General features: G+C 44.1%; 2 protein-coding genes and 3 non-coding genes across 15 annotated transcripts in view; 1 reads left to right on the plus strand and 4 right to left on the minus strand.

The window, feature by feature from the left end:
* Positions 1–21,009, plus strand: part of eya4 (EYA transcriptional coactivator and phosphatase 4) — a 46,785-nt gene extending 25,776 nt beyond the window's left edge. For 3 of the 11 annotated variants that reach the window (XM_047328690.1, XM_035616665.2, XM_035616667.2), the window contains 18 exons: positions 1,668–1,717; positions 4,070–4,191; positions 6,796–6,879; positions 7,456–7,533; positions 8,332–8,398; positions 8,587–8,729; positions 9,307–9,450; positions 9,697–9,779; positions 10,884–11,058; positions 12,441–12,577; positions 12,841–12,924; positions 15,074–15,163; positions 15,433–15,491; positions 15,825–15,985; positions 16,625–16,739; positions 16,966–17,087; positions 18,999–19,282; positions 20,144–21,009. In XM_047328690.1, coding sequence (XP_047184646.1) covers positions 1,668–1,717; positions 4,070–4,191; positions 6,796–6,879; positions 7,456–7,533; positions 8,332–8,398; positions 8,587–8,729; positions 9,307–9,450; positions 9,697–9,779; positions 10,884–11,058; positions 12,441–12,577; positions 12,841–12,924; positions 15,074–15,163; positions 15,433–15,491; positions 15,825–15,985; positions 16,625–16,739; positions 16,966–17,087; positions 18,999–19,282; positions 20,144–20,224 — 2,079 coding nt within the window. In that variant the 3' untranslated portion in view covers positions 20,225–21,009. Of the gene's footprint in view, positions 1–1,667; positions 1,718–4,069; positions 4,192–6,795; positions 6,880–7,455; positions 7,534–8,331; positions 8,399–8,586; positions 8,730–9,306; positions 9,451–9,696; positions 9,780–10,883; positions 11,059–12,440; positions 12,578–12,840; positions 12,925–15,073; positions 15,164–15,432; positions 15,492–15,824; positions 15,986–16,624; positions 16,740–16,965; positions 17,088–18,998 lie in introns of those variants that run through there. The other 8 variants (XR_007030094.1, XM_047328691.1, XM_047328694.1 and 5 more) reach the window with 8 other exon arrangements.
* Positions 21,010–21,331: 322 nt separating this feature from the next.
* rps12 (ribosomal protein S12) lies at positions 21,332–24,545 on the minus strand. Its single transcript, XM_035616676.1, has 6 exons — positions 24,437–24,545; positions 24,266–24,312; positions 22,809–22,925; positions 22,500–22,602; positions 22,078–22,179; positions 21,332–21,419 (listed from the first exon to the last, which is right to left on the minus strand). Exons 1-6 carry the CDS (start codon positions 24,473–24,475, stop codon positions 21,357–21,359), a joined length of 471 nt encoding a protein of 156 aa, XP_035472569.1. The 5' UTR covers positions 24,476–24,545; the 3' UTR covers positions 21,332–21,356.
* On the minus strand, positions 22,255–22,337 carry LOC118290727. Its single transcript, XR_004786488.1, has one exon. It is a non-coding gene; the product is annotated as a small nucleolar RNA SNORD100 (small nucleolar RNA).
* On the minus strand, positions 22,676–22,759 carry LOC118290728. Its single transcript, XR_004786489.1, has one exon. It is a non-coding gene; the product is annotated as a small nucleolar RNA SNORD100 (small nucleolar RNA).
* On the minus strand, positions 23,021–23,097 carry LOC118290724. The gene has a single exon (XR_004786485.1). It is a non-coding gene; the product is annotated as a small nucleolar RNA SNORD101 (small nucleolar RNA).
* Positions 24,546–24,839: the final 294 nt, after the last annotated feature.

Raw genomic sequence — 24,839 nt, forward strand, 5'->3', positions numbered from 1 at the left:
ACACCCGTGTCTCCGTGTGTGCGTTACATGTGGATTGCAGTTTCTCATGGCCATGCTGTTGATGCCGTGACTGACAGCCTTGTTAAATTTCGCTAAAGCATGAAACATGACATGAAAGTGGCTTTTTGTGTGTGTGTGTGTGTGTGTGTGTGTGTGTGTGTGTGTGTGTGTGTGTGTGTGTGTGTGTGTGTGTGTGTGTGTGTGTGTGTGTGTGTGTGTGTGTGTGTGTGTGTGTGTGTGTGTGTGTGTGTGTGTGTGTGTGTGTGTGTGTGTGTGTATAAAGTGATCCATACGAGGTTACAGACTAACCTTTGAACCCTGTCTTAAACAGCCAAGTGCTGCTTCTTATTCGCTCTCAGCAGGATCCTCTAATCAGAGCCATAACTCCACAAGGCAGTTTTCTGCACACACACACACATGCGGCCTAACACACACACACACACCTATGACATAGACATACACACAAATGTCCTAGTTTCCACAAACCTGGAGTTAAGTGACTGCTTGGCCAAGCACTTTCTCCGTATACTTACCTGTGATTGCGATAATGTGTAAATGGCTTGAATATTTGCAGCCTGGGTGAATTGGACCGTGTGTGTGTGTGTGTGTGTGTGTGTGTGTGTGTGTGTGTGTGTGTGTGTGTGTGTGTGTGTGTGTGTGTGTGTGTGTGTGTGTGTGTGTGTGTGTGTGTGTGTGTGTGTGTGTGTGTGTGTGTGTGTGTGTGTGTGTGTGTGTGTGTGTGTGTGTGTGTGTGTGTGTGTTTTTGCATTTGCATCTGTGTGTGTGTTTGGCACCTCGCGCGTGCCCTGCACCTCGACGGTGTGTTGACACAGTGATTATAGGGCAGCTGGTACACATTGGCCCTCGCTCCGCCCTGCATTTACTGTTCTAATTAGTTCCTGTTTCAAATAAGGAGAGAGGAATTTTAATAGAGAACCGCTGGTCGGCTGTCTCGCTCCCGCATACCCTCACATGCAGCCACACACATGAAACCAGCCTGTGTGTCCGTGTGGCGTGTGCACACTGTGGTGGTAGGGCACAGACTCTGAAGTGTCTTTTCTCAATACTTTGTTTTATTTTTATTCTTTTCTTCAAACTTCGGTGATGAATGAAAACCCCCGGCGCGCAGTGATTGACACGGCCAAATGTCTTGGTTACCCCCCAAAGTCAAGGCTCGATTTAGTGTCCACGCTGACCCGTTTTAAGGGTGAAGAGAGGGAGCTCTGTGACCTAACATGACCCTACCGTGACCTGTCAACAAGAGTTGAGGAAGGGGCTTGAGCTCAGGGTGGAGCAGGGTCACAGGTGAAGAAGGGAAAGTTAATAACTGTCGTTTAAATGCCAGTTAGCACTTCTGTCACGGTGGGTCGTATGATGCGTCACATTCAAGAAGTCAAATCCAATGTGATTCCAATTTTTCTGTTTACTTTGAGACGATTTAAGATCAGATTTTAGTTTGATCCCTTATGTTGTTGGAATTTTCCTTTCCTTCCTTAGACATTTTCAGTTCAGGATATTAATATAATTTGTCATAAATTTAAACACTTGTTGTTAATGTGGCAGGTTTATGACACATATTTTGGGTGGTGTGTGCGTGCGTGCATGCGTGTGTGTGTGCGTGTGTTGGAGCATTTCCTAACATTTTCTCTCGTCTGGTGTCTCTGCAGGTGAAGAAATCACACAGTGCATCTCATGTTCCAGACCCTTCAGACACCAGGTACGCGCACATGTGTCCGTTTATGTATGACAAACAATGTCAGGGTTTCAGGGTGGCAGTTGTGTGTGTGTGTGTGTGTGTGTGTGTGTGTGTGTGTGTGTGTGTGTGTGTGTGTGTGTGTGTGTGTGTGTGTGTGTGTGTGTGTGTGTGTGTGTGTGTGTGTGTGTGTGTGTGTGTGTGTGTGTGTGTGTGTGTGTGTGTGTGTGTGTGTGTGTGTGTGTGTGTGTGTGTGCGTGCGTGCGCGCGCGCGCGCGCATGTGTGTGCACGTACCAGTTCTCTGGTCATGGTGCAGAGAGGTGAGGTTTCATTGCAGTTGTGAGCTGTGATGAGGTCATCAACGCTTTCCCAAGAGAGAGACACACACACACAATATTATTTTTATCAATATTATTATTATCATCATCATTGTACTGTTCCAATCTAAGGACAAGAACAAGGAGCATGCAGCACATACACTAATTCATTTATATTAATTATGAACTGCTGAATGGATTAGTTGATGAACAGAAAAATAATGTGCTATTTTGATATTTTCAAGTAGGACCATAAAACCTTAATACATGTTCTTTTTTTCTAGCGTTACATCAATGTAAACTGAATATCTCGGTTGAACCAATTGAAAAGTTAAAAGCAGGCAATTCAGCAACAATAATAATCTTACTCAAAGGCACAAAGCTATATATTTTTTTTAATTTGACACATTACATAGTACATTGCAATGAGATGCAGCATATTTTTTCACTGACCAGGCATGATGTGAAAACCAGAGAAGAGTTTATGAAACACCAACTCCTGCCATCGCCTCCAAAGAGGAGTGAGAGACCAAACAGGGGGGGAAGTAGACAAGGAGTGGAGACAGAATCATTCCCTGCTGTTGAGAGACAAAAGAAAAGGATGGACGACGAGTATTGAAGCACACAAGCGTGCTTGAGAGAAAGAAAGAAAAAACACAGTGAATGAGCGACAGAATCTGTGAAAGTTATTAACTTTTATTGACATGTACAGCAGGGGTATTTTAGGCTTTTGTTTGAAGTGAGGGCTTGGCTCAATATCTCATCCACAATAAAGCACTGTTGATATTAAAACAGTGTTCCGTGTTTTTAGTCTACAGGAGAACAAAAAGTATATTTAGCTGTAAATAGAAAAAAGGGTTGGAGAGAGTTGATTTATACCGCCTATCTTTTGTACGTTCCGTCTTTTGCGCCCTGTAGCCGTGTCTTTCTCGTCTGCGGAAAGCTATATGTTTATATCTGTCAGTCTGGCTGTGGGTTGCAGTCATGTGTGACGATGCTATCTGCCCACAGCATTGAGATGGACCGCTTCCAGACCGCCACACAGATGTGCGCTCTCTCTTTTAGTACACAAACACAAACGCACACACACACACATCACATATGTACACACAGAGCAGTAGACCGCCCGCCCGCATTTGTTGAATTCTCCCTCCATCTCTGTCATTTCTCGCTTTGATGTCTCACACAAGAGCACAAGTGTGACCAACCTGTGGGCAGTGAGAGTCAAGGCTCACACACACACACACACACACACACACACATGACGCACACACGTTCATATGAGGCACTCTCCATACGCACACTGACTCAACGTTAAACCGTCTTTCACCAAAGAACATGTCAGTATGTGGGTTTGTGGCCGCAGTGACGAAGAGTCATGAGCGAGTGTTTTATGTTGCTTTTCTTACGGCGCGCATGCATGAAAAATGTATGAAACACTATCACACCTCTCGCTGGGCATTGTGGATCCTTGGAGGAGTAGTTGTTGCCCCGGTAATGACCAATAAGAATCTGAGTAAACAATGAAGATGAAATGTGATGATGATATACGACAGACAGACTGACATGAATACTACATAAACATGCATGTTCATTCTGTTCTATATTTACTTCCATTTCCAACAATCACAGAGACACACACACTCTCACTTTATCACAAACACACACGCGCGCACTCTCACTTTATCATCACCACCTTGTGTGCCGGTTTGTCCCAGTCATGCATGTGGAACACATTGTAAAACTAAAGCATGTTGGCAGGCTGTGGGTTTGTATTGGAGCCCAGAAGTGTGCACACTGACACACACAAACACACACACAAGGGGTTCGGAGAAGCTTGAAGTTTACGACTCTGCGTGTCGGCGAGTCCTGTGTGTCACTGTGTCACAGCATGTCACACAATGTGCTCCCTGGAACCCTAACGTAACACGTGGAGGTGGGACATTCCCGGCTGCGTGAGCGCATTGCTGTTTATCTGTAATCCATTCAAATATCACAGTCCATCTAATTTCCTCCCCCTCCCCCTCCCCCTCCTCCTCCTCCTCCTCCCTGCTCTAGGTCTATGGAAATGCAGGACCTAGCCAGTCCTCATAATCGTGTGGGTGGTGGGGATTCGACAGGCTCCAAGCTGGACAAGAACAACCTTGGCAGCCCCTCCATCACCACCAATGGAACAGGAGGTGAGAGGGCAGACTGTGTCGGGTGCTGTGGCAATAAATGGGCAGTTGTGTTTGTGGTAGTTGGTGTTTATGTTCAAAATAAAGTTTTTATCTTCACTTATGTGGCATTTCTCATTGAAAGATACATGAAAAGGTTCACGGCGCTCTCATCTGTATGAATATGAAGCCGCAGGCAGCAACGATATACAAAACAAGAACCTGTGCGTAAGAATGAGTCGTGGTTTTAGGAGAGGTTAGGTGTAGAGAAATGAGAAATAGTTTGATGACACTTAACTGTCCTTGTAAACAGCAACTTTTAACACATTTTTTGTGACGTTACACATTAAGTGGTGAGCGGCTGCAAAGCCCCCCCCCCCCCCCAAACTTCCAGTCTCTATGCTAAGATAAGCTCACTGCCTTCCGGCTTCAGCTTCATGTTTACCCCCACAGACATGAGAGCAGTATCACACTTATCATTCAGTTCTTGGCAAGAAAGCAAATAAGCATGTTTCCCAAAATGTTCCAATGTATTCCTTAGAGCGTTGTGTAGATTAATCCACGTGTTCGTCTGAAATGAAGACCGGTAAAAAGAGTTTGTCTCTTTGTAGTCAGGACAGTAGAGTCAGTGGCCGCCTTCTGCTCAAGGTCGTAAATCTGGTGTGTCACGCAACATATGAACGGCTCATTTGAATAATGAAACACAGGAAATACATCAAGTCCGTTCTACTCCAGCAGACGTTGACGAGCGTAATGTGATGTGATGAAATCCATTGCAAAATCATCATGTCTGAACATTTCCAGCATGCAGAGATAAGTACTTTTTGAGGCATTTATAGTGAGGGACGACGCGCACATGCAAAACGCACGCAAACGCACACATGCGCTGGCCCGAACACTTGAGTAAACCACTGGAGAATGTGAGCAAACACACGGTGAAGCACTTTTGCTCCCCTCCGCTAACCGCTTGGCAAACTGTGTGCGCGAGCGCGTGTGTGTGTGTGTGTGTGTGTGTGTTTGAGGGTATATGTTTGGGTGCAAGCCTAAAATCCCGCTGGAAACTATTTCCTCTACAAGAGCATTAAAGCATCAGCGCTCTCTTAGATGTCAACACCAGCGATCCCTCTCCTCTCTTTTTCTTCCCTTTGTCCCACTTTCCCTGTTTCTTTCTTCCCCCCCCCCCCCCCCCCCCCGTCTGTCTGTCTCTACCCTGCCTCCTCTTTTCTTCCGTCACCCTTGATGTACCCCTCTGTCGTCCTCTAGGGTGTTTTTTTTTTTTTTTTGACGGGACAGTTTGATGTAATAGTATTGGATGTAAGTGCTTTTGTTGAGGGCAATCCTCTGATCTGCTGCTGATTTAACGGGCCTCGGAGACCACTTTAAATAGTAGTGAAATGGAAAAAGTGAGATGCTGCATTCGGTCAACTTGATTTGTCAAAACAGAGTTTCACACACAGTGGAGTGAACGGTGCATTCAGGCCATATTAGAGCACATTAAATCATTTTTTGATGAGCTCACAGTTAATGGTTTAAGCAGACAGCGCTGGGTCTACGAGCTCACAGCCAAAACAAACTGCATACCCAACATTCCCCTCACCTGACATCAGCCGGCACTCGGGCCCGCGGGCCATCTCCATAGCAACTCATTTATCTTCATTAGGGCTTGTCCGATTGGGTTGTATTGCAGCCCGAGGGGAAAAATGAAGTTGTCCGGAATTAAACTGAGCCCTCGGATGGTCCGTAACGACGAGTCTTTATCATGTTCAGAGAGCAACAAGAGGAGGAACTCAAAAACACCCTGTCGGTTGTTAAAGGGTGCTTCACTTTTATAAATTATGATCATGTGGCGAGAGATGAATCCTTATTTAGAGGAATAGTTCAACATTTTGGGAAATAATCTTTTGTAGATTAGAAGTTTGATTCTACTCCCATATTTGTTTGTTAAAGCAGCAATAATCAGTATTTTTTTATATTTACAATAGATCACATGACAAATGGTAAGTTAAAGTTATCACTTGTAGTCTCTTGCCGACAGATACTTTGGTTTTCTGACCCATAACTTCCCTGCTTCTTTTCCCATCCTCACCACTCGAGTACTATAGTTTTCAGCCACACCAAGCAGTTTGTTTTGAGCCAGAAAAACCTCGAAACACCCGCGTTACGGTACCTGCCCAGCACCAGACGAACGACAGAAAAAGTTTTTACATTTCGTGTTTAGGTGTCGTGACTTCCTGCAGTCTCTGCTAACTGCCCGGCAGCCACATGTTAATGATGCTTTAATTCATGAGCTTCAGGGGTGCCGTTCAATTCCTGATGAAGCCAGGCTGTTTCCCCCCTGCCTCCATTTTTTTTTAATGCTTGGCAAGTTAAACTCCTGGCTCTATTAATTCATTTGTCATATTTAGCACACAGGCCTTCTCATCTGACCTTCAGCAAAAAAAGCCAAATAATAATCCAAATATCCAAAATTTTCAAGTATCGATTAAAAAAAACACACATCAAAATCACATCCACAACACAAAATATATCTATTATTAAAACGGATCACCATGTCGCACATACCTGAGGCTGGCGTCTGGTGCTCAGTGTGTCTTGTCCTCACCACCTTCCCACCTTGCACCCCTTTAGGTGAAAATATGACCATTCTAAACACGGCTGATTGGCTGTTGGGCTGCAGCAGCCCGCCCCCTGCCCCGGGCTCCAAGGACTATGGTACAGAGGTGCATGTGTGTGTAAATCCCAGGCCAAAAAAAAAAGCCTTTATGCAAAAGTGATGGGTTTCTACAGTTTGGGCTGGTCCTACGTGGGACGTGTTTGTGCCAGATTTGCTGTGATTTTTTTTAATTTGCTGTGCACTGCTCTCTTGTCTTTGGACTACATTGTGAATTTATGACAAAGTGTATGGAGTTTTTCTATATTTGCAGCGGGGTTCCCACCAGTCAACACATTCAGGAGAATATGATAAATTAGCTGGGGAAGAAGGCAAAGGGTTAGATTGCATGATTATATTTTTTAAACTTAATCATATTGTTTTAGTTTTCATATTTTTCCTGGGCTAAAAAGTGTATTTTAAAAGAACAAGAAGGAATTGAACCTTGTGGTGATTGTGATGTTTGGACTTGGTCATAGAAAGTCATTTAGAAACTGTGGGAACCCTTCACACAACATTGAACTGCATGGTAGTTTCCTGCTCTTTACTCAATAAGGCTTTCTTTGTGTGTGTGTGCGTGTGCGATGGTACTTCCTTACCGGCCTCCCCTAACACTGATCCTTTCCCTCTTCCTTAAGTGAAAACAGAGCCCATGAACAACAGCGACACAGTCACTACGACAGGCGACACAGCACTGGACACGTACGCAGGCTCAGGTAACGCACGTACACATCTGTGGACAGAAATGCACACTAACACGCTTCCTTGCTGGACAGATGCGTCTCTGCTCTTTCTCGCTCTCCTTTCCTCAGTCTCACGTTAGTCACACAGACACCGACATCCACTTGTGCTCAGCGGGTAGGCCTGCTGAAAGCTTTAATCCCATGAAGCATTGCCTGTCCTTGGATTGCGTCATCAAAGGCTAGCAGAGGGATGAGAGAGCGGGAGGGACAATTTTACACTTGTCGGGTTTTTTTAGACTCACACACAACACCCCCCGCCCCCGCCCCATTTCTTGCAGTGTTTCTTTACACTGCAAGAAACACACACACACACACACACACACACACACACACACACACACACACACACACACACACACACACACACACACACACACACACACACACTGACACTGAGCCGCGAAACCATTAGGAAACACAGTGAGGGTTAAGAAGCAGCGGGGTGTTTGTCAGTATTGAGCTCTGACATCTCAATGACCACAAACAGACATTGTGTTTTACTGTGAGGCCCACTGTAAGGGGTTTTCGCGGACTACAGCGCTCTCCGAAGAGGAATAACTTGGCTCCTCGCCATTCAAAATGATTCAGATTATGTTTACTGGAACTGCGTCTCCGCTCCAACAAGCTGAGGGACCTTGAATTGCACTGTTCAGGAGTGGGGTGTTTTTTTCTTTTCCCTTGTCAAATGTGAAAGAAAAACAGAAGATTGGAGTTGACACCAACCGTAACCTGTGTTTACCTTGTTGTTTTGGATTACTGTGCTGTTTTTAGTAATCACCAGCAGCGGGTACAGCCCTCGTTCAGCCCACCAGTACTCTCCTCCACTCTACCCATCAAAGTGAGTCTGACTTTTTCACACAACACAGAGGAGAGGCTGCTTATCAGTCCACCCTCCTTCTTTACAGTCATCTACGTTCAATTTTTGGACCCATTCACTCATCAAATGACCTCCTTTATGCTGCAATCTGCCCAGTACCTGCCGCCACCAATCTGTCCCTGCTGTGTCTCTTTCCTCTCCGTTCACAGGCCCTACCCTCACATCCTCTCCACGCCTGCAGCCCCTCCCATGCCGACGTACGCTGGTCAACCCCAGTTCAGCAGCATGCAGCAGTCATCCGTCTACACCGCCTACTCCCAGACAGGGCAGGCCTATGGACTGTCCAGCTATGGTACCGACAGACCGACACATACATGCACGGACAAACTGTGACATACAGGAGCTGAACTCACAAATGCATTTTAGTTGCAGCTTCATTGTTTTTTAATCCATGTAAAATACAAGCAGCTCTTAAAAAAACCAAGTGTTCGTGTTTCCTGCTGAACAAAAAAAAGAAACTGTTATTTTAATACAAATTACTGAAAAATAAGAAGCCTCCAATGACCTGAAAGACTGTGTTTTTGTCTCGTACGCACAATTGACAATTGATGTCTTCACATCTTTTATTCACATATACTTTGACAATCAATTGATTGTTCAGATATTTTTGCCAAACGTTCACTGGTTCCACTTTCTATATTTTGAGGATTTTCCGTCTTGTGTGAGCGTTTTTATTTTAGTTTATGATTGTAAGTCACATTTTTTTGGAGCGCACAGAATATTCATTCAATAATTAATGGCAGCCAGCGGTACACAGTGTCAGACTGTTTTCATATTTCAAGTTTTCAGCTGCGGCCTCTGCAGTCGCTCATGCTATAAAACACAAAAACTATATTTTTACAATATTCAATGTTTCTGTCTTGTCGTAGACCTCGGTGTGATGCTGCCGGGCATCAAGACAGAGAGCGGCCTGGCCCAGAGTCAGTCTCCCCTGCAGACGGGCCTCAGCTACAGCCCCGGCTTCACCACACCACAGCCTGGACAGACGGCATACTCACCTTATCAGATGCCAGGTCTGTAGACAAAGCATCCTATAAAACGGCCAAGCAGACTCTGCTTCACTTGTCACCTCAACTCGGAAAACATAGTCATGCATTTTTTCTGATGTTGATAGATTTGGAAACTATAGTGGGAGAGTTTTGAATTTTGAAAAAATTATCGCACCTTTAATGTAATGTGACACAACTTTTTTCTGTCTCCACTTTTCTTCTCTTTGCTCTCCTTCTCTGTCCAATGCTTCTCCTTTTTTGTCCTGCCAGGTTCCAGTTTCACTCCTTCCTCAGGCCTCTACACCACCAACAACTCAGTGTCGAACCCCGCCAACTACACTGCCACACAGCAGGTGTGTGTGTGTGTGTGTGTGTGTGTGTGTGTGTGTGTGTGTGTGCGTGTGCGTGTGTGCGCGTGCGTCTGAATGCGCACATGCAGGCTTGTCCATACGTTTAAACCACCAGTGTTCACTTTCCCAGGCCAATAAGAACGCTAATTTCCTGAGGGAGTTCTTGCCAGAGCGGATCAACCACGTCAGATGTTTGGTCTGAGTGGTCAAGCCAACGTCATTTTCCTCATCATGCCGGCTCACACAAAAGACGTGGATGTTTTATGGCACAGTTGCGATAGCATTTAAGACCAGAAGTGGTTTTGCAGTTACACAAAACCCACACAACTTTCCCCATTCAGAGCTGCTTCAAGAAATAAAATCTAATTACACTGAGTTTGCAGCAGGGGGGAAAAAACGCAGGAGAAAAACAGAAAATTAGTCTTTGTGAAAGAGTGTTTTGTTCGGGATATTTCTCTACGTCTATGTGATGAATTGTATTGTGGTAGTATAGGGGGATTTCAGTGTCCCACTATGATAGATGTGGCTGTTTACAGGAAGAAAGTCAAGGTTTGGCCCATGTGGGTGGATTAAGGGGAATATGGTTTGTGTGTGTGTGCGTGTCTGCGCGTGTGTGTTTGTGTGTGTGTGTTTGTGTGTGTGTGTTTGTGTGTGCGCGCGTGTGCGCGTGTGTGTGTCTAAGTGTATGAGTTTAACAGAAAAGACAAAGCAAGCAAGACACGGAACTGATTGAAAGCAAGGCTGTGTGTGTACAGTATATGTGATTGTGCGTGCGTGCGTGCGTGTGCGTGTGTGTGCGTGTGCGTATTCATGTGGTCTGCTGTAGTTTATAAGGACTATAAGGAGATGGACGTAGTGACAGGTTTAGAGAGCTGACTCATAAAAGCACCCATCTCCACTGGGTCTGTAAAAAGCAGCAACACAAGGCTTTAATTGTTTCGGTGATATAAAATACAGAGTGCAGGGAATAAAAGATTAGAGAAATGCGAGGGAAGACTTGTAAAATCTGCTTTCAAGAGTCAGACTGAACCTTTCCAGAAAAGTGAAACATCTCAGTTTTCCCCTTTTATTTTTTGTCCCTGCTCATACTGATGTCACTCTCTGCAGGACTATCCCTCATATACGACGTTTGGCCAAAACCAGTACGCCCAGTATTATTCATCCTCCACCTACGGGACATACATGACCTCCAACAGCGTGGATGGCACAGGCTCCACAGCAGCCTACCAGCTGCAAGACCCCAGCCCCGCCATGACCGGACAGGCTGCTGAACTTCACCCAGGTTTGTGCTAAATAGAAAAACGCAACGTTCAAAACCGAACCGTCAGAGTTCTGACGCTCCACTCGAGTTCAAACTTCATAAATATGCAAACAAAATGTCAGAGTTTTTGTACCGCTCAATTGTGGCTCCATAATCTTGTTTCCAGTCGAAAAAAAAAAAAAAAATACCACAGTTTGGGTAACTGAGTTCAAAACCCTCTCTCAGCCTATGATGAAGCACAGGAAGTAACTTCAGGCCGTAGCCATAGTTACCTGGCATCACGCTCGCTAATTGGAGAATCGGCATGTGTTTACATTAGCCTGAGAGACCTTTGATTAGAGTGAAGTTGTGTTAAATATTGCACTCTCATAGACAAGTCAGAGACAGAGGAGAAAAGACAAAATAATAAAGAGCTAAAGTGCACCCATATGTGCAGAAATATGGCTTCATATTTTTTCATTTTTTCTCTGGTTTATCTTGGCTGTAATTCAGGAAGCCTGATTAAAGGAGCTTATCATTCTTCCTGTCACTGGCACTTTGCCTCTTTTTCCCCTTTCTCACTTTTTCTCTTTCTCTCTCTCTCTCTCTTCTTTTTTTTTTTTTTTTTACAGTTGGTATCTCTTTCTTTTTCTTTTGGTTGCTCACATGCTCTCTGCGTCCTCTTGTGTCTTTATCCACCCGCTCCCCCGCCCCAATTCTCCACCTCCCTCTCTCCCTGATTGAGACATAACAATATGAGAGCTGAAGCTCAGAGTCTGGTTCTAGTTACCAAACTGCAGTGGGAGCATATGGCATTTGGATGGCGTGTGTGTATGCACATGAGTGTGTGTGTGTGTGTGTGTGTGTGTGTGTGTGTGTGTGTGTGTGTGTGTGTGTGTGTGTGTGTGTGTGTGTGTGTGTGTGTGTGTGTGTGTGTGTGTGTGTGTGTGTGTGTGTGTGTGTGTGTGTGTGTGTGTGTGCGTGCGCGCTCCTGCAAAATTTCGTAGGTACAGTATCTTTGCAAGAAGCATCAGATTACCTAACATTTTTTAATTTATTACCCAGCTCTGTCTTTCTCTTCCGCCGTTAAATCTTTTTATGTGTGCACATGAATCACTCTGAAGACCAGTAGTGCTTTTGTTCAGGTTTCTCGTTCGTCTTAAAGTTGATCTGTCCTGCCAATTACCTTGAATTATTCAAGCTGACAAGATGCCTTATTAGCGTACAAAGCCTGAGTTATTGCTTCTCCCGGAGTGGATACAACTCCGGAGCACCTGTGGGATCGGCCTCAGACCACATCATTACGGTTGCCCTAATGCAGCGAATATACTGTAGTTTGTGATTGCCTGCGCAGTTTGAGACAGGCGTTTGTAAATTTTAAGTGTTTTTTAATGTCCTGCCCGTGTTTTTGTTTTCACTCTCAGGGGACTTTGACACAGTGCAGAGCCCCTCAACGCCCATCAAAGAGCTGGATGACCGAGCCTGCCGGAGTGGGGGGTCCAAGACCCGGGGCAGGGGCCGCAAGAACAACCCCTCCCCTCCCCCTGATAGTGACCTGGAGGTAAGGGACCAAAAAAACCACCCACTGACAGAGCACTTACATTACTGACCGACCGCTCATTTCATTCTCAGTGGATATGTGGTATTCCCTCCGGTCTTCATCCCCTCTGTACACCGGAGTCTCAAAATACAAGAGAGGAGAGGCTGATAGGGAGCAGGGACCACCCATGTCTCTGTTCACTTCAGTACATCTGGATGTAGCATTTCTGAACAAGGGCATCTTTTAATGTCAATTCTTTTTTTCCTTCTTTTTTGTCCATCAAGAGGGTGTTTGTGTGGGATCTGGACGAGACGATCATCGTCTTCCACTCTCTGCTCACGGGCTCCTACGCACAGAAGTATGGCAAGGTAAGATCGCCGCCGTGCCTTCGCTGTCTCTCCGTCATCACTGTGGCGTCCGCCCAGCAGCCTCTGACATACGTAAACAGTCGGTCTGTCCGTCTTCTTTCTTCCTGACAAATGTGGAATCCCAAGTTACAGCTGTGACAACAGCGGGATCAGTCTGATTTGATTAAGCCATGATGAATAATTCCACTTCATACAACTGACAAAATTGTTGGTCTGTAACTGAAGCGTTCAATTTTCAAATCTTAAAAAGGCCCTAACCGCTGCTCTGTCGAGGCTTGGAGAGATGATGCATCATCCTGTTACTGACTGGCCCAAGAGAGCACTCGGAGACAGGGGCACGATTCCTACTGAGAATTGGGCGGGGGGGGGGGCATTCCCTCCTTTTTCCCTTTAACCGTTTCAGTTTAATTTACTCACTAAAATTTCTTTAAACAGTACTCTGACTGTCCCGCTGCCAAAACCCAAACAAGTCAAGGGGGAGGTTGATAATATTGCTGATACACTCATCTTGCTCGCCTCCAGTTATTACCATGAGCTCACAGCAGTAAGACTTACAAATACTCCTGCAGTGGGAGCTCTGTGGACTTCTTTGCCCCAGTCTTTGCCTCGCAGGCTAAATGTCGGAGGATGTTTTTGGAGCTGAACGTCACCTGCCGGAAGAGGTGCAAGCATTATTCAGGGCTTTAAAAGGGCTTTATATATTTCAGATTGAAAACAAATGTGCTACAGTCAAACATTAAGTGTGTGTGTGTGTGTGTGTGAATAGCTCCGTGTCTTCACCCACATTGTCTTGTTGACTGACCAAGCATTAGCATAAAAGAAGATTTATGTCCAAATATTTGCCTTTAAAAATTTGTAAGAGCCTTTTTTTAAATCTCATTTGCTGCTGCTGCTGCCCTCGAGAAATATGGTAGCAGCTGTGTCTGTTCACACCTCTCCAAAAATAGTGTTTACACTGTTGACATAGCAACCACGAGGTGGTATCTGAGGACATGTCTCTTCTGAGTGATGCTTCACTTTTCACGGAAACACATATAGACGTCCCCATCCCACAGACACAAACTACACGAGTTATGACAAGCAGAGACAATGTTCACATCTTCACGAAGTGTAGCGTGACTGATAAAGGCTGATAGAGGAGAGAGGAATCATTTGGGGCGACCCTTGCCAGACCAAAGTAACATTTGCAATTGTCTGTGATTGATTTAACTTGTCTGGCAACATGCTACAGTTAAAAGCCCCCTCAGCCCGGCTGGAGCCCAGAGCACGGCCAAATTCAACCGCGCAGGGAGGGAATGAACACATTTCAGCCATGAGTGTTTTGACAAATGTGGATGTCCGTAACCCTTTTTTGGGCGGGCGGCCAACCTAATCACCACCTGAGAGACAAAGCTAAGTGCCTCTTGTCTGTGTGACTGACAGAAACGCAGGGAGTGAACTGCAGTCAGAATCGCTCCTATCACCATTAGCGGCTGTTAACTTTTGGAGAGTCCTACACACTTTCAACTTTATGGAGAAGTCACTCTGTTGTTGTTTTTTGCACTTTCTCCCACTCAGGAGTGCCAATCACCCCCCTCTCTCTCCCTCTCTCTCTCTCTCTCCGTCTGTCTGTGACTGTGTGCCTTGTTCGCTCACTTTCACTCTCCTTCCTGTTAGTGTCTTTCTTTTCTATTCTGGTCGTCTGACGGTGTCAGCAAATCGCGGGGCGAGCTGTCGACCCTCGCTGACCTATCACAGATGATGGTTTTTGCAGCTGAGCCCCGGGGCTGGCAGAACGGACCGCGTTCTCCCAAACACACGCACGCACACACAGAACATTCACATACCACATAACAGTCGTAGCCCCTCCCTTTGACGCTACTTGCTCTATGCAATACACACAAATGGAAGACAGGCACTCTTCCTCTCACCCCCAACAAACACAACCCCCTACCAAGCATTAGGAATGTTGATGGGGCAGAACAAGTGCAACCCGTCTGTCAGCATCTGCTGTGATGAGTGGAGCATACCAACTCTGCAAGTGAGGGAGCGGATGAGGATTATGGGGGGGGGGAGTAATGGTTTTAAATCTGGAAGAGAGTAAAAAAGATACGGTGATTATTGGTTGTCATTGCAATGTCGTGATGATGTTATCTTCCTTCTTGGATAGGACCCTCCCATGGCCGTAACGCTGGGCCTGAGGATGGAAGAGATGATCTTCAACTTGGCCGACACACACTTATTCTTTAATGACCTGGAGGTGAGAAGACAGACACACACACACACACACGCACACAAGATTCTAATTTTGTACAAAACAAGTTTTCTTGTTTCTTGAAACCACAGTCATTCAGTGAAATACAAATACTGCCCTCTAGTGGTGTGAAGTGGTGTAACACCCCACTTACTTAATGTGCTGCACCATGTTCATATTTCAGTTATAGTATACAGCGTTAACTTATATTTGTTTTTTGTAAATGTATTCATATATTCATACATCTCGTATTGTGTCTGTGTTTCCGTATACAGGAATGTGATCAGGTACATATCGATGATGTCTCATCAGATGACAATGGCCAGGACTTAAGGTGAGGATTTTACATTGCACAAGTTCATACGATGTAAACAGCTGATTCTGTTCAATTATCATTTTTCAATGGCTCTGAATTCACAATTTACTGTATTTGTAGCTTTCATTATTTGCTACTCAAAAGATTTACTGTTTCTTTGTTAAAGTTAATATGATCAATTATTTAGTTAAAAACATTGAGATGTACAAATTTTACACTACCCTTTATAGATAGTAAAGAAATTAGAAGTTGTCTTTTGATAGTACTGAATAATAAAAAAACATAACCATTTGATCTTTATGTTCTACCAGAGCAGATTTGTCAAATAAAACATATCATTATTATTGACAGTACTTACAGTTTTGCAACTGATGGCTTCCATGCAGCTGCAACCAGCGCTAACCTGTGCCTGGCTACGGGTGTCCGCGGCGGGGTCGACTGGATGAGGAAACTGGCCTTCCGCTACCGACGAGTCAAAGAGTTGTATAGCACATACAAAAACAATGTGGGGGGTAAGCCAGTCAGACGGGAGTTCACTGGGTACCAGGGGGCGTCGAGGGTGATGCAGAGAGCAAGTGCTGCAATAAAATGAGTTTTTGTTCAGTTGGAGCTGTAAATTCCTCACTAGAGCTGCTTTGGTTAAAATGCAGTTAGAAAATACTTTTGTACCTGTTTACAATCAACTTAAGCTGCTTTTAACCAATAAATCTTGCCCATTCTCCAAATTACACAAATAGGATTCTGACCAATTTAATACCAAAACTACAAATATGTTTTGTGTGTCCGTCCCTCCCCTGTGGTTTATTTGTTCCAGAGTGGAAACACTTCTTTGTGGAAACAATAGTTGGACTGCAGGACATTATTAAAACTCCCCACTGAGACCTCGGTGAATGAGGTTTACGGCAGCTTTGTACAAATGAAATCACAGAATGATCCACAAAAGATAACACCAAAGCCGTTATATGAAATTTAATTTAAGGCTCACGTCACAAAGTCCACATATAGGTCTTACCCATGTGGGTTCCAATGATTGATAGGACAGATCAGGACAAGGATAATGTCGATAATGTCCTGACCTGTCCTGCTTTGTGACCTTTCATGTGTGACCCTGTGTTGCTCTGAGGATTAAGTAAGTCCTCGCTGTGTTTCAGGCCTGCTGGGTCCTGCTAAGAGAGACGCCTGGCTGCAGCTCAGAGCAGAGGTCGAGGCTCTGACCGACTCCTGGCTCACACACGCGCTCAAGTCCTTGTCCATCATCAGCTCCAGGTGCCTGCTTTGCGTCGTACTTGTTCTACTCTTTCACTCGCACGCCTTTTTTAGACATGCACTGAAGTCCGAACATTTTCCTGAGCAAATGCCTGCAAGTGTTGATTTAAAAAGTTCCAAGAATTAGAGTAATCCATATTCCGCTTTAAAGAAAAACATTGATTCATGATCTGTCATCTATCTTTCCTCCTCATCTTTTCACGCCGTGTTCCCGTCTGTCCCGCAGGAGTAACTGTGTAAATGTGTTGGTGACCACGACGCAGCTCATACCAGCGCTGGCTAAAGTTCTCTTATATAGTCTGGGATCTGTTTTCCCCATTGAGAATATTTACAGTGCGACAAAAATAGGTAAGACAAGCACACAACCACACACACATTTCATATAATCCTAGCCAAGGATTTAACAATGGTGGTAAAAAAAATGAAATATAATGTGGAATGGAGCTAATTAAAAAGTAATTGAGTCTATATATTTGATGGTATGATATGTTAACGGTTCAAAAGTCACATGTATTTTGTTGGTTATGCATCATTTTGATGTTCCTTCATCTGCTCCATATGTTACTGGTATCCTGTTCCCTGTCAAGATATTTAACTTATGGCTTTAGTCGGGCTCAGGTTCACTGAACGGTTGGTCGGGAATGTTTTGAGTTACAGTATGCTTCATTTTATACTGCGCGCGTGTGCGTGTGCGTGTGCGTGTGCGTGTGCGTGTGCGTGTGCGTGTGCGTGTGTGTGTGTGTGTGTGTGTGTGTGTGTGTGTGTGTGTGTGTGTGTGTGTGTGTGTGTGTGTGTGTGTGCGTGTGTGTGTGAGAGAGTGAGAGTGAGAGGAGAAAAGTAAATCAGATCTGTATTAAGCGAAAACAGATCACGCTGGTTACATATCAGAATATGCAGTGTCGCATTTCACTTTTCAGTTTATTTGATTAGTAAATAAAATTACTGTAGTTGTTTTATTTATTTCTCTATTTTATTGTATTAACTTCGTTGTGGGTATCATACACTATTAACTATTCCTGTTGTTTGATTAATTTGACTATTTGTTTACATGGTCCATATGAAATGAAGAACTTTTGGATTTGGATCCAAAACATATTTAATGTAAGCATGAGAAAATAAAACAAGCCAGGAAAAAAAAGAAGTTTATTATAATCACAACTGTGATTTTTGTTTTTGAAAGTTGTGATTGAACAAACAAAATAACTAGGATTAATGTATAATAGTGTGTTCTGCACCTGATCTTTGTGCCTGGGAAAAATAAGGCCACTTGAAATGTCCTCTTAAATAAAAATGTTTTCTTTGATACAATATTTCATTGTAATTAAAGAAAGTAGGGTTTTGCGATGCAGCTACTGCGCAACTCTGCAGATTTAGAAATACTTATTATTATACACATTTCAAGTGAACGGTCTCGAGAACGTTTGCACTGAATATGCCTTGTTTGATACCAGACTTAATTCTTTTAGCTCGCGCTGAAACCCAAACATTATATCTGTGTTCACCTCACATGTTCCTGATCTGGCCTTGAGCAACTCTCGACACTCGTGGGACCTTCGGGCCGGACGCCCACCGTCTCAATGCAGCACTCTTATGAGCCTGAACCTCAGCCGGGTACGCCATTGTACCGCAGCTGTAGCCAGCATTAAATCATATTCGACTGTGCTTCGATCTGAACACAGGAAACAAAACAACTCGGATTAGTGGCGGACGGTAGAGAGCCAAAACATTCAGACAAGAAAACTCAAACCAAGTGTGTCTGTGCTTATGTGTGTGTGTGTGTGTGTGTGTTTGTGTGTGTGTGTTTGTGCGTTTACATTACACCCAATTCAACCCACACACTGCCTTGATTCAAATGGACGTAGCGGTGTTGTTGCCGTGACAATAATAATAATAATGAGGTTTAAGACAAAAGCTACCTCCTCAATTATTAGTTACATCGAGTGCACTTGACGTCTTGTACGTTTTTACAGGAAGTAGGTAAAAGGTTAATATGGGGTGTGACTTCTGACGGCACCCTCAAAGCCTGTATTCTCTTCGAGTTGTCGTGGCAACCAGAGTGGTTGTATGCATCATGAACTGAAGGGATGTACGACATGGGCGTCAGGACTAATCAAAGTGATCAATCTGTTCTTGGAAAGTGTTTTTCTTTAATGTCTTTTTATGTGTTGCACACAGCTCTGCCTCTTCCTGTGTTTTATTTCTATCTAAAGAAACAAAGGGGGGGAAAAAAACCTGTGAAAGCCATTTGTTTGTCTCCAGGCAAAGAGAGCTGTTTTGAGCGTATAGTCTCCCGCTTTGGCACTAACATTACATATGTTGTGATTGGCGATGGGAAGGATGAAGAGCATGCGGCCAGCCAGGTAAACAAACGACTTCTGAACCTTGACCCCTCTGACCATGTGACCCTCCTTCCTCCCCCTTGTTTATTTGTTTTTTTCGCAGGAAAAGAGAGTTGCTTTGAACGCATTATGCAAAGGTTTGGCAGGAAAGTAGTGTATGTTGTAATTGGGGACGGTGTGGAAGAGGAGCAGGCGGCCAAAAAGGTAATGGACCCGCAACCTCACCGTGACCCCGCCTACTCCACCCAGTGTGAGCTCTGATTGGACGAAGCCTGCCTTTCTTTGCTCTAGCAGTTTTGAGTTGGTCATTCTGTTGCTTTTTTCCTTTTTTTTTTTTAAGGAGTGACAGGAAGCTTTTGATTGCAAGTGTTAAGTGAAAATTTGAGATTGAAGCTCGTCTAAAGTTGTACATTTTGCCCCATAATATCAACGTCTCACCAGCAGCGGACGATCGAAATCAAAAAATTAATTTGCATCATATATTTCTCAAACTCGATGTCACTTTTGACGCCCAAAATGAATGGCTGCCCAAATGTACACAGTGATTAAGCTTTGAGCAATCTCACTTGTTTAGAGCAATAATGCTGGTTGTCATCCAGATGTGTGTGGAGTCTTATCTTTCCTGGATACTGTAGTTTATGTGGGAGAAAAGTAGTTATATCATAAGAAAACAGATTAAGAGTAGCGATATACTGGGACAATTTTCCTGAAGTGAATATAAATCCTATTTCTTCTCCAGCTTTGGGTTTCATTCGTAATGTTGGGTGCTGGGATTGCTAAAGGAATAGTTCCAACATTTTGGGAAATACGCTAATTCACTTTCTTGCAGAGTTCGACGACTTCCGGTGGCACTGAAGAGAATAAGCACATTTCCCCTAAAAATGCAGAGCTATTCCTTTAACGCCTTAGGATTGCATGGATTTTGTCTGCAGTGCTTTTGCAAAGCAAGCAGCTACAAGCTACTGTAGTGTAGCTTGCATGACATCAGGTGGTGGTGGTGTGCATCAAATATCGTAAGGACAGCACTGCTGCTGCTTTTTAACGTTGTGTGTTCCCACTCCGCAGCACAACATGCCTTTCTGGAGGATATCCAGTCACTCTGACCTGCTGGCATTACACCAAGCACTGGAGTTCGAGTACCTGTAGCTATTATATGCAATACGGACTCAAGCAATGTCGCCATGGACATGGTCAGCCAGGCAGCCGCCCTTTCTTTTGTATAAGTATTTAAGAACAAACAATACACTGCAACTGGGTTTTTTTGTGATTTATTTTTTTGTCTTTTTAAACATCTGGATTTATAAACTCTGAACGGTCTTAAGAAGCAAAGAAGAGGAGAGAGGAGGTGAATATAAGGACGGTGGGGTCAAAGGACTTGACTATCCCAGCGCACCGCTGCTCAGCCCCTGGTGCTGAGGACGGACCTCTGTGAAAACTGTCTTTAGACTGGAGTGGACTGAAACCCTGTACAGACTGAAGACACCCCTTGGCCTGGGAAGATGTTTCTTTTGGAAACTCCTTGATGTTTGGTTTGTTCTGCAGCAACCAGGCTAGTTGTCAGGATCGAACTATCCTCAAACAATGAGGGCGTCTATGCAGGTAGCGTTGTGTGTACAGGGATAACAGCTGCTTGTCTTTTTTTTTCCTGGTGGTATAATCACAACAATGGAGACTGTGGCAGAAACTTGTGTAAATTATTAACATTAAAACTTCCAAGGGCAGTGGTGGATGCTTTTGTCAAGGAAAGGAAATTTTATGTTTTGGGGTCTTTTGTTTTTTCCCTCTGGATTTTTCTATTTTTTTTTTCCTCTCCCTTTGAGAAACTGAGGATGTGCGTCATGATGTGTTGTGCCTTAATGTGTTTGAATGTGTTTTCTTTATTCACAAATATCTATGTATGTAGATATAAAGGAGAAACGTTATCCAAATGACCTATGCATCTTGTCTTTCCTAATGAATTGTAACACCAATGCAGTGCAGCAGAATACTGAATTCAGTTCTTTTGTAAATATAAGAAACTTCTTCAATTCTTGTGTGAAGGTATAGATACTACAGTTTGAGCCGCATTCACCTAAGTGTCTCACTTTGACCACCATTTCCCTCATGATGACCATTACTTTATGCAGTCCAGTATATGCACAGCTTCACATCAGCATGATTTTATAGTCATTGTTAGTTACCGTAGTTTGACTTTCACGTCTTTGCGTTGAGATAAATATCTAACGATTTTTTTAATGAACAACAGACAACTGCCTCCTTTGAAATTTTTATTGACACTTCATTTCTTGGATTTGAAGTATTCCTCGATCACATCCTTGGCTTGAGACTCCTTGCCATAGTCCTGTAGACAGAAATTCAGAAGAGTATTGTTCAACTGTGCACATTTTGCTCACATCTTAGTTAACCATCCTTGAACAAGTTATGAGACGTGTGAAATCTGACATGGCATCTATTCTAATTCAAAATGAATGTCAGACTGCTCTAAATTGAAAGCACTGACAAACAGCTCACTATATAAACATCAGTTATCCTCAAACGCTGAATGTTCCCCTTGTTTGCTCTTAAATTTAAAACATGTCTGCAATACTGAAATCCAGTATTGCAGACAAGTTTTTTTTAATGGCTGAACCTATAACATTTTGTGGAATTTGTCAGACAGTCACCTTTGGAAACCTCTGCCTCCACAGGAACATTTAATACATCACGTGGATTTAAACAAACAGTTGCATATCAGAGTTTAATTGCAGGATGCCTGATATCAATCATGGCACTTGATGTAATGAATGTAGCCATTTCTTAGGGACCCCAGACACCACGGGCAGATGAAGGGGCTCGTACCCTGGCTGTCATCTAGCCAGGAGTTTAAAAACAACAGCTGCATGGCACGAAGCACAGCACCTGCACTTGACTGGCAGAGATAGTCCTAAGTCATAACTCCTATATTCAAAAGCAATCTGTTTCACCAAAATGACAACGGGTATATAAACAGCCTCATTTACCTTGACCACGACGCAGCTGCAGCCCACCACCTTGCGGGGTTTGCCCTCACGGTCGATCTTGCACAGACCAACCCATTCCCCGAGCTTCTTGTTGTCGTCAACCTGAAATTACAACGAATGTTTGGATTTGTCACTGAACCGCTTTTTGGTTTAGTTAGCCAAAAGAGTACTTTTGGCTGCATCTCAGACAGAAATTGGGTAACAGTGGCATTATCCTCACAGAATTCAGTAGAGGGAGCCATGTTGTCATCAGCGATACAGCAGTACATGACAACACACTACCTTCAACTCTACTATCACTTCAGACATATGAGGAATGGTACAAAGTCGTATCGATACCGTGTCTAAGGAAGGATTGACTTTTTTGAATCTACACGAGTCAGGGCTCACCCTTACAGTCACATCTTCAGCAAACTCATTACCTTGATCAGGTTGATCTGATGCTCGGCGCAGAGGGCCTCCACCAGCTTGACGTACATGGGCTCGTCGCAGTTGGCTGCAAGGACGCAGAGATGGGCCTGACGCCTGCAGGAGACAGCTCGTTTACTTACAGTCGAGGGTTACAGCACATTTTTTCTTTAAAAAAATTAATTGGAGGCACATCTCAGACGAAAATTGGGTAACAATGGCGTGCTTCCTCATAGAGTTCAGTAGAGGGAGCCAAAACATCATCAGCGATGCACATACTAAATTAGGAGATATCATTAGTAAAAATAATTTCTCAAACTCACTTGTCCAAAGCCTTGGCAGCCTCGCGGATACCACGAGCGAGGCCATCGTGGATGAGTGCGGTCTTGAGCACTTCAGGGAGAGCGGTGTTGACATCCATCACACCTCCAGCAGCGATGCTATCGGGGAATTGAGAGAGGGGGAAAACAACAAAACACTCAATATCCATTCAAAATGGGCAGGACAAATATAGTGTTCTCAAGTTGAGCTTCCAGCATGTCAGAATGGGTATCTCACTCATTGAAGAGTGAAGGGGTATCCGACAAAAGAATGTTCAATCATCATTCAAGCACGGAGAGCTCACTTATAGAAGGTAGGGTTTGACATTAACATTAAACTTCTATGCCTCAGGACAGCCGACCCTTCAATAACACTGGGGTGACGGGCCACACTCCTCTGACAGACTTATTCTCCCCCCCCCAGAGGAGTTTTACATTTCGGTTTCAATTTTCAACGGTAAAATTAATGTTGAGTAGTTAATGCCCGGACGGGTAACTTGCATCATCTTAAGTTTAAAAATCATACATTTCTTTGACAAGTTGTCTGTTAAAATCAGGAATTCAATCGTTTCCAATTTGGAATTGCTTATTCTGCACTAAACATCAAAAGTCACCATACATTGCCAAGACATCCCCCCCCCCCCCATTTATACTCTGATTTGTAGTAATGTACGACTACTACAACTATTTTTTTATACATTAATTGTTAGGCTTTGTGTATTTCAGCAAAACCTTAGCGCATGTAAACACAAGGCAGAGGGACCCTAACAAGAGACGAACACCTGGAAGACATTTGTTGGATCCGACGACTTGGCAATGACAAGACAGAAGCATGTTCATTCTAAAGCCACCAGAGAGCTGCCACACCTGCCATCACTTTTTCGGAGGAGCCTACTTGCTTGCACTTTACCATGTAGAGTAAACTATGTGCCATGTATGCCCTGTCAAATGAGCAACATTTTGTTTGTTAACTCTGCGTTACATTCCCGGGGATTTTGTAAAAATGACGAAAAGTGGTAGACGATGGTAACTTCCTGTCCATACGTCCAGAGGCGAGAACCACCGGATACACCCCGTCCACATTTCACCCTTCAACTTTAACTTGCAATGCACCGACATTGCGAGTGAATTGCTCTATTTTGAGGAGTTTGTGACTTTATTTTTCTTCACAAGACCTGGTGTGTATCCGTGATCTCATTGGTGTAATATACTCGTGCACGTGCAGCCTTCTGATGCCTGGTCCATTCGAACCCGCCGCTCAACTATGCTAACCAGTTAGCTCGTCTCAGATTAAGTTTGTTGGCCTGCGACTACCCAGTGAATCGGTCAAAGGCGCCACAAACACCTAACATCAGCCCAGCATCGAGCCTTCCGGCGCAAAAAGACATCTCATTGGTGAATCCTGTTGAATATCTGGTTCGCATTCATACGCTGCGGCGGACACGAAGCGTCATGCTCACCCTTCCTCGGCCATTGTAGATTTCTGATGGATGGGGGACTTAAAGTTCTGCAATAAAGAACACACATGACAGGGGAGTTATTATCCATTTCGAACGTCTCACTGCGGCGACTTAAAAAATCGAGATGTTTGATGAATCCCGCAGATTGTGCCGGCGGTGGAAGAAACGCACCCTTTCCTCCTCTCGGGCAGCGGGTAAAGAGGACGTCATCAGTCCGCGACGTTGGTTTAATACCGCCGGACCCCAGCGGCGTCCGCTGAGTTGCCTGTTGCGGTTTCAGTTGCTCGTGCTGTGTTTATATCATAAACTGTGTGATCTGGTTGAACCACGATGTCGTACGGACACAAATTGCTTTACATATTGTCTTTCCCATTTACATAGTCAGTCGGTTCACAAATTAGAGTCATAATTAATCAGCCGTAATTGTGTGATATATGGAAATTCACAATGTTCAATATTGCAGAGATGAATGGCAGATAAATATGTTATGCTTCTGAAATGTGATGCAAATAATAGTGTTTAACCTTTTATTATGTAGTTGTGCCACAGTTCCTCTGTTATGTCTCTCAGTGTA

This window comes from Scophthalmus maximus, chromosome 18 (genome assembly GCF_022379125.1).
Source record: "Scophthalmus maximus strain ysfricsl-2021 chromosome 18, ASM2237912v1, whole genome shotgun sequence".
Lineage (NCBI taxonomy): Eukaryota > Metazoa > Chordata > Actinopteri > Pleuronectiformes > Scophthalmidae > Scophthalmus > Scophthalmus maximus.